At 43.4% G+C, this 13,878-nt stretch overlaps 1 protein-coding gene across 1 annotated transcript; it reads left to right on the plus strand.

The window, feature by feature from the left end:
- Nucleotides 1-3,325: 3,325 nt before the first annotated feature.
- LOC104480210 (nuclear receptor subfamily 0 group B member 2-like) lies at nt 3,326-8,255 on the plus strand. Its single transcript, XM_010121087.2, has 2 exons — nt 3,326-3,905; nt 8,002-8,255. The coding sequence occupies exons 1-2, from the start codon at nt 3,332-3,334 to the stop codon at nt 8,253-8,255; spliced, it is 828 nt and encodes a 275-aa protein (XP_010119389.2). The 5' UTR covers nt 3,326-3,331.
- The last annotated feature ends 5,623 nt before the right edge of the window (nt 8,256-13,878 follow it).

Here is a 13,878-nt window from a genome sequence, read left to right on the forward strand (position 1 = left end):
TTCAAGGAAATAAATTATGATAAATAGAAATGACATCCAATACCATATGTTACTGACATCAGGACTCTCTCCATATGACTGATGCAGATCTCAGGGGAAAAAAAAAGTAGGAAAGGAACAAATTTAATCTGGAGTAGAACTTTGTATAAGGATAATCAATAGAAACTGTGAAATCATAACGTGAACCATGAGGACGAAATGATGGTGAACTGTGAAATGGTGCGGATTTCAGCTGAAGTCAAATACTTTTTTTCCTTGGAGTAGATGAGTTGGGTTTATCAGAGCCCACTTTCCTACCTGGATTACTGAAACACCACCATGCACACCAGAAATTAGGAGACGGAACTTCTTTTGACAAGCAAACTCTGTGTAAGAATAGTTTTAACAAGCTCAGTCTCTCTTTCCAGTACAGCCATTAGCCAATCTATGTCACTCATGCAGAACCTCAGCTGGCATTAGCTCTGCAAATGGACTTTTCTGTTGAACCTCAGCTCAGCTAGAATTTTACAGTGACCATAAGAAGAATGGAACTTTCTGGAGACTTCTCTGTTGCTGTGCCATTCAGCCTAAAACGCTCTTTGGTACTGCAGGGATGGAAAACTGTAGAGAGATATTGAACGGATGGAGAGGTGGACAAGAAAATCCCATCAGGTGTTCAGTGCTCTGGGCCCCCTTGACCTTCACTGCAGTTAGCTACAGCTGCATCTTAGCAGCACTGCACTTCTAGATTGCTCAGTGTGGAGCAGTCATCTCTTCCTCCACTTTTTATCTTCTCAGAAGGTGAAAATTTTGCAACATAAATGCCATAGAGAGGTAAGTAAATGGCAATTTTAAAATAACCCAGCATGGAAAAAACAAACAGTTGTAGCAAAGGACAAATTTGTGGCTGTGCATCTGATGGGATGGCCTTTACACAACTAAGGCTTGGAGATATAACAGAAGTAGCCCTTGGAGCTGTTGTTTTTAATGCTCATTTTTTGTTAAGGCATGCTAAGGATGGTAGGAATGCATAAACCTTACTCTTGGTGAAAAAAACTAGTACCCTTTCTCCTACTCTCTCTTACATAGCAAGAGAGTGTGAAGGAAGAAAAACCTGGAATATAAATTTCTTCTTGTTAATTAAGGGTGAGTTCCCTGCATTCGTGCTGCTTAGTGCTCCTTGATGTTGACTGAAGAGTCCTGACAATTCTAACATTCAGCTCGTGCCCTGCTACAAAAGTTCACACATTCAACAGTACGAATTGCCATTTTGCTGTCTTTCTTCATTGGTTTTATTTCCACGGCTTGCATGAAGAATATTTAATTACACAGCAAGTCCAGGAGAAGTTTGCACATTCTGTGTTTGAAATTATCATATATGAACGGAGGAGATAGATAACATTGTCATGAGCTACAGCAGCTGACTCTCTGAAGTTTCTCTCAAATCTCCCAGGAACGTGAAATAATCATAGAATCATAGAATGGTTAGGGTTGGAAGGGACCTTCAAAGGTCAGCTAGTCCAAGGCCCCTGCAAGAAGCAGGGACATCCGCAACTATATCAGGTTGCTCAGAGCCTCACCCAGCCTGGCCTTGAATGTTTCCAGGGATGGGGCATCAACCACCTCTCTGGGCAACCTGTTCCAGTGTTCTACAACCCTCATTGTAAAAAAATTTTTTCCTAATATCTAATCTAAATCTACCTCCCTCTATTTTAAAACTATTATCCCTCATCCTATCACAACAGTCCCTGCTAAAGAGTTTCTCCCCATCTTTCCTGTAAGCCCCCTTAAGGTACTGGAAGACCACTATAAGGTCTCCCTGGAGCCTCCTCTTCTCCAGGCCGAACAGCCCCAACTCTCTCAGCTTGTCCTCATAAGAGAGGTGCTCCAGCCCTCTTATCATCTTTGTGGCCCTCCTCTGGACCCTCTCCAACTGGTCCATGTCCTTCTTATGTTGGAGGCTCCAGAACTCGATGCAGTACTCCAGGTGGGGTCTCACCAGGGCAGAGCAGAGGGGCAGAATCACCTCCCTTGACCTGCTGGCCACACTCCTCTTGATGCAGCCCAGGATGTGGTGCATGAGCTTTGCCGGCTCATGTTGAGCTTCTCGTCCACCATCACTCCCAAGTCCTTCTCCTCAGGGCTGCTCTCGATCCATTCTCCGCCCAGCCTGTATTTGTGCCTGGTGTTGCCACGACCCAGGTGCAAGACCTTGCACTTGGCCTGGCTGAACTTCATGAGGTTGGCACGGGCCCACCTCTCCAGCCTGTCAAGGTCCCTCTGGATGGCATCCCTCCCCTCCAGCGTGTCGACGGCACCGCACAGCTTGGTGTTGTCGGCGAACCTGCTGAGGGTGCACTCATGTGCACCCATGTAATGTAATTACCAATGTAATTCCTATATATGGGTTTTCCATCCCTGGAACTTTCACCTGTGGCTCTTTGACATAGGTGCCACATTCTGTAATTCTGTAGCTAATAACCTACAGTGTAAAGGATAAACATTGTTAAGCGCTCTGTAAAAAGTAATGGTAGAGACCCACAGCTCCTTTCAACAAGCAATAGAAGCGTCTACTCAAGGGTAGATGCTACCACAGCAACACCAGTAAGTAGAAATGTATTTCTGTGCATTCCAGAGTATTAGCTAGTGGGCAAGGTCAGTGTATTGATGAAAATACAGACTAGTTCCTTCTTCACTTATGATGTCATAGTTTTTACTGGGCTTCTCCTTGGAGGCAGGTTGTATGTGTTACATAGCTGAGCTTTCTAAAAATGCCACTGCTAGCCGCAGCAGCACAAAGCCACTGGCATGGTAGATTAGATATTAGGAAAAAAAATTTTACAATGAGGGTGCTGGAACACTGGAACAGGTTGCCCAGAGAAGTGGTGGATGCTCCATCCCTGGAAACATTCAAGGCCAGGTTGGACGGGGCTCTGAGCAACTTGATCTAGTTGCAGATGTCCCTGCTTCTTGCAGGGGGGTTGGACTAGATGACCTTTAAAGGTCTCTTCCAATCCAAACTATTCTATCATTCTACAGCAGCAGAAGGCCCGGCACAGCCTGTCCCCACTGGGACCCTGTGGTGAGCCGTACCTACACTGCCGGCGCCTGCGAGCCTTTCTGCTCTCCTGTAACCCTGTGTGCCACTGGCAGCCTGCAGCTCCGCCTTGCTCGAAACAGACTGGGGCAAATAAAGTTCAAGGTAACTTTACAGATCAGGGTCATAGTACTTTTTGACTGCCCATGTATATAAAAAGCACACAGTGCCTTGCTGTGTGGCAGAAGTGCTGTCCCCTACTCTGGAGCCATAGATCCACATGTACCGGTTCCTGCCAGAATGAACGCTGGCTCTATGGCTACCGAGATCCCAGTGGAGAAATTTGGGAAATGTCAGTGCAAGACACACCATGCTAAGAGCATTTTGTACCAGATCCTTAACAAAGAGCGTGGAAGTGAGACCAAGTGGCACCAGCAGCATCACGGTCCCCACCACTCCATGGGAAGCAAGGGTTGCTCTTGTACAGACAGGAGAAGAGTTGTCCTGAAAACGCCAGAAGCCACATGCAGGAGAGCTTCTGAAGTGCTCTTGAAGACTTTAACTTTTATTAGAAACTTGCCTTCTTTTTATCATGTGCCTTGGGAGGATCAGCTTGTCCTCATACAGCATAACTGGACCCCTCTTTTCGTCCTGGGCATGGCACAAGAAGGGGTGGATTTTGACTTGAGAGAGATTTCAGCCCCTAGTTTACTGAAAAAAATCCTCCTCAATCAGTCTTTGACAGCTAGCAATGAACTGGGCAGCTTGTCACTGGGAGTATCTTCAGTAGAAGTTCAGAGGATGAAGAATTTATTGTGGAAATTCTGGGACCTGGACATAAGTGCAAAAGAATATGCCTATCTTAAAGGAATTATTCTTTTTAATTCTGGTAAGTCCTCCTGGAAATTACACAGATGACTATGTGCCTAGAAGGACATTTGACATTTTCACTTGTGTATAGACAAATGTTTAGTTTTACTCTCTTCTATAAATACAGCTAAATATTCTCAAAAATCTATATTCCAGAATTTAATTATTTTCTGCCTGAAGTAGTTTATTTAGGTTCCTTGGACATGTACAGTAGGTCACCCACTGTAAGCCAAACCAGCTTCTGTTAGACAAATTTGAAGTCATAAAGAATTAACCGTGTCGCTCCAAATTGATTTGCAGTTCAAAGGTAACACAGCAGCCTCACCTGTAGTACAGCAAAGGGGAGATGGTACATGGGTACGTGCTGTGAGTATTAGAAGTATTTTAACAGAGACTTCCTCTGCAGCAAGAACATTGGAGAAGATAAAATAATCTGTATAATCTCATTTTCATCAATGATGCAAAACGAGGTTACACAGCTCTTTTTATCTATTTATCCTTTAGTATCTCTACATTCAAAGCCCGGGACAGCAGCCATGGAGCAAACTCAGACTAGTGCCTGCATCCTCTCACTTCTGGTGCCAAGTGCAGCCTCTGTAGGAAGGAAGGTTGCCTAGGTCAGCACTGCGGAGCGCGTGAGTCATTAAAAGCTGAGCTCCAAGTCCACTAAAGCAAACGGAAAGACTTATCGGCTCCAGCCTGCCCTGGCTAGGATCCCTGACTCCTTCCACAGCCATCTCTGCTGTTGGCTGTGCTGTCGGCAGCGTGCTATACTTGGGACTGCACCAAAAGGATCCTTGAATGCTTCAGTTATTCCATGGTATTTCTTGTGGTGAATGGTTTATAGACTGCTCAAAGGCTGCAGTGCCTTTATATTTGTTTCCAATAGGATTCAGATTCTGATTCTTGAGAGGTAATGTCATCCAGATGTTCGGTATTGTCTTGTGTGTCTATGCTGCAGCGTCAAACCAGTGGAGTTCGTTTCAGTGCAAGTTATTTTTCTCAGTTTTTCACAATAAAATCAGGTTGAAAGAAACAACTGGTTGTATCCGGGGTGACGATAAGAGGAGAAATCCCTCATATGCAGTGGGTTACGCAGTCTAACTGGCAGGCATTTTTATTATCTCTGTGGATAAAATGCGATTTTCACTTAAGGAAAAAGCCACAGAAGCAGTGTTATGTTCTGGATTTGTGCCTTCTAACGCCTGCTGCTTCCCTGGGGTGCCGTATGAGAGGCCCAGCAACCCTTCAAGCTGTCTGCAGACACTGTCCAAAACTTTGAGGGGACCCCCTAGTTCTTAGGTGGGATGACCCTATTCTCTGGAGATGCCTTTCTCCACGGGCTGCAGAAGGTGGCTGGGAGGACTTCAGTTAAGCCTAGGTTGACTCCAGATGAAACAAAGAGTAGCAGTCTAACTCTGGGCTGAAACAGGTACTCGGGGCTCATACACAGCCCAAACTGCCCGTTCTCTACCTGTTTTGCTGCAAACAAATCTGTACAGCTGTTGTTTCACAATTATTATTTTTAATAGTTTTTGAACACTTTCCACCAAACTCAGAAAATGTTTTCTACGCTCATGCAGCAAATTTTTAGCTGCCCTCTTATTTTTGGCTTGATGTTTGGCCAAATCTTAATATTTTGCAGGCCTCAGTTCTAAGAGGATTTCAGGCAGCCACCAGCAGCGACAATGCTAAACCCTCTCCTGGATCATGGACTACCTCATGTGGGCTCCCACCCTGAACATGTTATTCCAGTTAGGACCACCAAAACTGGCTGAGGAGAAGGAGAAGGACCAGGCACGGAGCAGTTAAGAGCTGGGTTATGAGCTGTGGAGTTCAACAGGGCACCCAGAAATGCAGCTGTAGCAGCTAGGCCAGCGCTTGGGCAAGAAGGATGACAAACAAGTATGGCAGAGCTTTGCTGGTGCCCTAAGCGATCTCTTGTGGCACAGAGATTGTGCTTACCATTACAAAAAAGTCCTCTGGGGACAGGGTGTCAGGCAGCATGGAGCGTAGGTCCTCCCACTAAAGCACAACCTGCACGATGCTTCTGGGTGGGAGGCTCTGGCCGGGTTGCTGACTGACCACATCTGGGCCAGCGAGAACCTGCGAAGGAGAAAGCGTGCGCCCAACCCAAGAGGGGAAACAAGCAGCCTTGCACCAACGGAATCCAGATTCTCCAGAACATATTGCCATCCCTGCTCTTCGCAGGGGTGCTTTGGCTAGGTGGCTTTGGAGAGGCCAAAGTGTGTATGGGTGAAGGGTCCAGCGGCAAGTCCTTCTCTAGCACCCAGGCAATAAGTCAAAGGAAGGAGCAGGTAGGACTGTCCCACCACACATGAACAGCACAGAGTGAGGTGAAAATGCTCTTGCTGCTTTTGGCAATCGTCTGAAAAGCAATGGGAACTGCGCAGTGAAGAGATGGGAATCGTGAAAAACTGCTGTTGTTGTATTAGTGCCATACATATATATTTATAGAGTTATACATATATATATAACTGCATCAAGGCTGTGACAGGACTTCTGTTAAAAAAGAGGCTCTTAAGAGGTTCAGCTGGAAACAAATGTATGACTGACTATTATTACAACAGATCTCAGAACAAGAAGTTTCTCATTATTTGTAAATTAAAACCAGTGTTTAATTACATATAAAAGAAGACCAAATGGGGAAATTAAGCAAATTTGAAGGGATATAAGCAATTGCAATTTCATCCTGAATATACAAAACCCTGACAACTTCCTTTCCATGAAAAATCTAACACTTGGAGCCATCCTCACAGCTTGCAGCTGGTGGTAATCCTGGGAGAGAAGGTGACTTTTCCAAACACTCCACTTCTGGCTAGCCTGGTTGCAGGCTTTGCTGAGGCTGCTTCTCCTCTGGCAGCGATATCTAGGGAGAAGAGAGCTGCTGAAGACTGACAAAGGGCAGCCAGCCACAGACTGAACGAGACCCAACCAGGCTGATTTTGCCCTAGTACAGGGCACTAGGCAAGAAGGCAGAACCTCCCACACTTAAACAAATGATCCTGTGGGAAACACTTCCTGGCCTAAGCTACTCAGATTCCATCCCAGGGAGGTGTGGAGTCAGTCACTGTGTAAAAGATGCTAAATGGGCCTGGAGAGTATGCTGGGACACAGGTTAAAATAAGATGTGCGAGGCAGGAAAGGCAGAAGTCAAAACTTGGGGATTCATGCTACCCCTGTCCAGGCTGCAGCAATTCTAGGAAAGAAAAGATGGTGTTATCCTCAGGCAGTGAGGACAGGAGGTAACAGGTTACTGAGAGCTACATGACAAGGCAATCTCACCAGAGGCAAAGGATGAACAGCAGGTGTCCTTGAACTGAGCCCTGGCACCCACAAAGACCCTCAGTGAGCCAGCAGGTCTGAAGTCACGTGCTACAGGAGGTACGTGATTGAGGCTCAAGACCATGACTCCATAGGGAAGAGACCTCTCCCTCTTCAGAAATGGCTGAGGAAAGAGAGTACAAAACCAGGAAATACAATTATCTATCCTAGTCCTGTGGGCCATGATACATCTCACAGAGAACCTTTATGCTCTTTTTAGACTGTAAATGAAGATATCTAGATAGCTTGGTGAACCATAGTGTACCAGCTCAGTCTGGCAAGCAGAGGCAACAATAGGAGGGAGATTGGGCTGGGTAGACTGTAAACCTAGGTCTGACTGGTCAGACTGCCAGTCTGCTTGCTGCTCCAAACCACCACTTCCACCTTCTTGATGTTACCTACCTATTTCAGATTAGAGCTAGAATGTTTCCACCTACTCAAGACTCTGGTCTCAGCATCATTTGGTGGGTAGACAAGACTATAAAGCTGCTTCTCCACCTGCACTGAGTCAAAGGTACCTCCTGTTACCATTTCAAAGCTGGACGTAATGTAATGGGCTATATTTCAATGTGCTTACAATGCTGCTCAATGTTCCTTCTCATTATTGAACTACACATATCTTCTTTTTTGAAAAAGTATGTTTAGAAAGTTTTTATTGTCTTCTAGAGAAAGTAGCACTATAAGTGAGAAAGCCAGACACTCATCATTACGAACAGCATGGAACAAAAGAGTTTACTGATGATTTATCATTTTACTTTTTGTTTTGACAGGATACCATGTGCTAAAATGTCTCCCTTACGTACAAATACTGCAGCAGGAAGCTCGGCAAGCCTTGATGGAGTTCATCTCAACGACGTTCCATAGAAACCTCAGCAGGTTTGCTTGGATTCTTCAGCTCATTGCTTCTCTTCAAGACATTGATGCACATGCTATTGAAGAGCTCTTCTTCAGGCCCATCCTAGGAAAGGCCACCCTAAATGTATTACTTCTAGAAACCCTATATATCAAGCCAGACTGTCTTTGAAAACAGATGACATCTTGCTCTCAAACATCTATTTCTGAAGAGATGAGAGGGTTTTATGAGCTAAACACATTTCAAACAGATCATTGATGCATCTTTGTAACCCATATAAATTTTTTTTTGTATGAGGAAGTAATTTTGCAACATTTTATAATTAAAAGCAGAGAAATCTAAGCATTCTGTATACCTTCAAAAATCTTTCCTCTAATGTATTGAAAGACTGTCTAGGAGCACCAGCATACTTTCCAGTTGTGTTAGATTCAACCGTATTATTTCTAGAGAGCGTTCTTATAGCTGTTTAAAACTGTACTATATGCTTCTAGCTTTCCAGAAGTTTTTGCTTTCAGAAAAAGAGGCAGTGGTAAATTTTATTCAGTGCATCAACAATTGAAGATTAATAGATACATAAAAGGCTGATCAATGGTAAAATCAGCATAAATCCTTCCTTCTCCTGGGATGTCATTCCTTGACCCTAACCCCTTCTCTGTTCCACTGAGAACTCTAGTCCTTGGCTGTAATTCCTTGATGGAGCTCCCCTTTACTAACTGCTCACTTATAGCTGTTATACACTATATATACTAACCTTCTTTTCTAAAAGTCTTGCAGTAAGCTGTGGGCACCTAATCCCTCTTCCATTATTCACAAGGTCCTTCCCAGACTAAGAAACTGAACAATATGATTACAAAATTTGTTGACTAGACCAGGATCGTTTACAGGATGGGAATAACAAAGGCTGAAAGCTACCGTGTTATGCCATAAGCAGCAGAACCAATGTATAACAGTTTCCTACATATTTAAGACCTTTCCCATTTACCCCTCCCTGCACCCTTTTATAATTATCCCCACTTCCCTCAAAACCGATGGCAGATGTTCCTTGGACAGCGGAAATGCTGAAATATGGTTTCCTACAGATGTGTACAATCTGTTCCTCAGTCTCTCACTGCAAGAGTTCCACGTTTCCACATCTAAGAGTGCTATGGCATGCCCCACAACATCTTGCTGTCTCCTATCTGTCAGGCTGGAGAAGAGGCAGCACATGTTGGGGTTGGTGTCAAGCTATGTGTGTGCTGACTGGTCATCCATTAGGATAAAAAAAATTATTGACCTTATGCTTTAGCTGCTTTAAGGGAAGCTATTTGTATCTCTTTCCTGTCCCATTCATCTCCCAATGGTTTCCCAACGAAACCTTAGAGGAATTAATTTCTGAGTTTTTTTCAGTAGAGTGTCCAGTCTAGTTTTGTTTGGCAAGGGGGCTCAAATTCACCAAATGGGGACTGACAGGCAGGTAGACAGAGAAGAGGACGAAGACTATGATAGCTTGATCCACGCTGCCTTAGAAAGTCAAGCTAAAATTGTAGGAAAAAGAACTCACAGATATATATATACATGCACACAGCAACACATATTTACATACAGAGATGGGTGTTCAAAGGAGTTTAAAAGAAAGTCAATCAAGGAAAAAAGTTTGACTAAACACCACACATTTCTTCCCCACTTTGGTAACTGAGGAATAAAAGTAAGGGGAAAAAACCAAACAAGACAAACCAGCTAAGCGCCTGGGTGCTAGTGGCCTTGTACATGCAGCAGCTTCTGCAATGAGAATGGGAAGATCCATGCTCTGATCTCAGTGCTCCCACTGCTGGTGTGAAGAGAGCAGAGAGGGGAAGAAACACCTTCAGCTCAGTGGGAACAGTGAGGAATTTTGGAGAGAGATAAAAAGTACAGAAAACATGTAAAATGAGAAATAGTCACGGGTGGTTAAAGATGAGAGCAAAAAGGGAGATAAAAAAAGTCAGGAGATGGGGACAGAAGCAGCTTATCAGCAAAGCTAATTTCTGTGTAGTGTCCAGCTTATCTTCATAAGCCAAAGGCCTGCTCAGTGACTCACCAACAACCTAAACCCAGGACAGGGTTCACGATTCAGTAGCCTGAATTTCAGGCTACTGAGAACATATCAGACAGTCTGTGCTTGCAGATTTACCTCTTATCGAAATCTGCTTCAAGGTCTTTGACTTTATCTTCAAGGTATACAATGGCTTCAATTCAACTTTCTCTGAATTGGAGGGCACAATGCCAACAGGTTCCCATGGCTTGGCTCACCTGGAAGACAATGCTGTATTTGCTGACTACTCTTTTAGTCTGATGGGTGTCTACGTAACCAGCTGTCTGAAAAGAATGCCTAGCGCTCGACAGCGAAGATCACAGTCAATGTTGTGGGTTTTCAAGAGGGTGTTACTTTCTACCATGAAGGTAAATACTAGGCTTCAAAGGAAACTCCCACACAATCTGATACTCATGGACATCACCTCATTGTGCTCTGAATACAAGATTCTGGCCTTCAACAGGTCTTTAACAAAACACATCTTCTTTAGTATGTATGCAATTAAAAAACAACAACCTTGAGCTAAAGGTCTATGTAACCAAGGATCCTCCATCTCATAGATTTGATCATAGAGACATAATGAACACTAAAAATTGTTTTCTTGATAACCTGTTCAAAAGGGCTGAGATACTATTGTCTTGCTGAGGACAGAGTAAGAATCTGTATCTAATGTAATTAAGGATATGAAGGTGGAGGTTGTGAAGGTACGTGAGGCAGGTAGGAACAGGAGAGGTGAGCGATCATAAGCAGAGGTTAGGAGCAAAAGCAGGAGCTCCCTCTGGAAGGAGGAAAGACACAGCATAAGAAAGCCTTTAGAGGTCAAGGGAAATAACACATCAGAATGGAGAAACAGAGACAGAAATAAAAAGAAGGCAAGATGAAGATAAGGGAAAATTCCCCACCCCACCTCTCCAAAAAAAAAAAAAAAAAAAAAAAAGAGAGGGAAAAAAACATCGAGGAGAGAAAGGTTTGTCACCACTTCCTTTAGCTTCTGGAATTGAAACCAGAAGCAGAAGCACCATTTCTAAGGCTGTGAAATGCACCAGCAAAGTATGTGCATCCACCCCCCTCTAGTGTCCAGGAGATGACAATATTGCCACCACCTAGAATGTGAGCCTAGTTGATGGAGACCTGCCGAGTAAAGTACCTAGCGCCGTTGATGACCCAGGCAGAGCTTTCACTCAGAGACACCTCTCCTTTCTCAGTTGCTGACTTTTTTTTCAAAATACTGTATGACAATATTTTTAAACTGTTACAAGAAACCTACATTTGCAAAATCAAGAGTGAAAAAGTAAATTCAATTTACTTGTGAAACCTTACTCCAGCCTCCTCCTGAATATTATTATAAGCTCTTTTAACGACCTGATTACAAACTCCTGTGGTTTCCCCTCAGGACTCCCTACCTTATGTTGGGCAAAGAATGGCCTGTGCTGCGGGAATTTGTCACGACTGTGCGATGGAGGAGGCTGCTGCCTGCTGAGGCTCAGCTGCTTTTGTTGCAGCACCAACATTGCAGAACCTGGACTAAAATGGGTCTGCAGTGACAGAAACAATGCTCTTACAGTTAAGTTGGAGGAATGACACTTTACAGACTGTAAGGCAACCAAGTAAACTCAAGTGGCGTTATTCCAGGCACTGCAGAGTGGTATGTGTCCCAGAATAAAGCTGCTACTGATGGTGGAATAAAGGTTTTTCGTTTTTCGTAGTGGCAAACATGGGGCCTGGAGAAGCACGGTTTACAGAAATCAGTAGGCTCTTAGAGATGCAATCCAGATCACCACAAACTGCATCTCACACTTCCAAAATGATGAATAGTGCTGTAAGCACTGAAAAATCAGTCTCTGCACACCCAAAGTCCAGGGAAGCTTGCAATGGCTCTAATCTTGCTGCTTTCATTCCTCCTTTGTAAAAAGACCTACAAATAATATTGCCTCTTTTTGTGACAGATCTCTGAAGATACTAACTGGTGTTTGTAAAAAGCTAACAAACACTGTATGTGAGCACCTTAGCAAGTCCCACTGGAAACGAATAATTCTGTTTTCTATGCTATACTCAACAGCACACAGTAATATAATGCAGAGGCCTACACATTACAGGGAAAGGATAAAAAGAGAAGATACTGAAAAGTAAGATTTAGTAAGCACTAAGGCAGCGATCCTGTGGCAAAAATAACATGCCATTTGCTACGTGAAATCCACCTTGCAAGCGAGTCACTTGCACCCTCTCTAGAGCACAGAAATCCGCGGGCTCCGAGGGAGGCATGCCTGCCTTCTCTTAAGATACCTGTCTCAGGGTTTGGATCAATCAGGCTATGAAGTGCCTGCCCTCTGACTGTTGATTCAGATAAGGAGCCTACTTGACTATTTGAGGTTCATTGCTGAACTTCCAGATGGTAAAAGTGAGATTAACCCCACTGGTGCCACATATACAGAAGTAGTCTGGATCCATTTTGCATATGGAATATTAACTTTAATATCTTCTAATGTTAGTGTGCTTGGATTTGCAGTAGGTTTTAGACATGCTGCTAGCTAAATATGAAAAAACAGATATCTGATACAGGCTTTGAAACAAAGATAATTCAGCAATTTTATTCACCTGCCCAGAAAGGACTAAGAAGCCACGCTATTCTCAGAGAAAACAGTCACCTATTTTGTTTAAGTAATACTAGATTTCAAAGTCACATAGGACATCACACTCATGTATCTATGTCCTTATCTATATCAACATATCTGTGTTTTTTCCCTGTTTCTTTTATTTATTTTTTTCTGTTTTTTCTTTATTATCTCTTTTGTAGAAACAAAGGTATTTCATTCAAAACCCAATATTCCACTTTTGCTAAAAAGCACTTGCAAGTCATAATCTCAATCTCAGATATAATTTTATTTGCAGCTAAGCCAACTATTGCAGGGTACAGATATATGAAAAATGCAGTGCCATACTTCATATTAATATAGTCACACAAGGAAACATATACCACTTATTTCCATCACAGGTCCACTGACAAAAGCAGCCTAACTTGGGATAGAAAAAAAAAAAAAGAGGACAAGTTCTGATAATAAAGTTATAGGCTAAAGAAGCTCCAATTCTTTTAACGAGAGAAAAGGATCTAACTGAAGCCAGGGTGTTACTAATTGTACAGAAATCATCAGTCTCTTCCAATGGGCCAGGAGAGGGGAGGGTGAGTCAGTAGTTCAGTTTTGTTTGAGCTTGTTATCAACTGTTGTTGTCCTAGGTGAGGCTGTGATTTGAAAGTACAAGTTGTCATTTTTCCTGTGCTCTCTCTCTCTGCCTGGGTGGCAGGTAGCAGAAATGTTGCAAGACGAAGCACTTCACATCTCACTTAAGATAAGAACTTATTCATCAAAGGAAGACGTGACTACCGCTATCTGCTAGCAGGTAATCTCAGGAGCCAAGAATGCAAAGTTTCAAGTAGCGTGGGAATGGTCCCATTTCAGTCATAGCAGAAACAGTGCAAGCGATGCAAACTCACATCAGTATAGGTGTTTACTAGGACGGCAAAATGAAAATTTAGAGTGTTTGAGCCAGCAGTCAGGATGTCAAGAGAGGAATCTGCAAAATAAATATCTTGTTTATGCAGATGACCATGCTGTGAAAGGTCTAACAATCTTTCCCCACCAGGATCTTATTAGCAATTAAAACTAATCTGTCATATGCCTATAATATAGGAACAGTTGCTTCCAAATACAGAAATATCAGTCAGTGCATTGGAAGATGATGCAGTAG

This window comes from Chlamydotis macqueenii, chromosome 3 (assembly GCF_036417535.1).
Source record: "Chlamydotis macqueenii isolate bChlMac1 chromosome 3, bChlMac1.mat, whole genome shotgun sequence".
NCBI lineage: Eukaryota > Metazoa > Chordata > Aves > Otidiformes > Otididae > Chlamydotis > Chlamydotis macqueenii.

Coding starts and splice junctions, on each gene's coding strand:
- LOC104480210 (XM_010121087.2), top strand. CDS start 3,332: ATGGCTACCGAGATCCCAGTGGAGAAATTTGGGAAATGTCAGTGCAAG. Junction 3,906..8,001: donor AATTATTCTTTTTAATTCTG/GTAAGTCCTCCT, acceptor TTGTTTTGACAG/GATACCATGTGCTAAAATGT.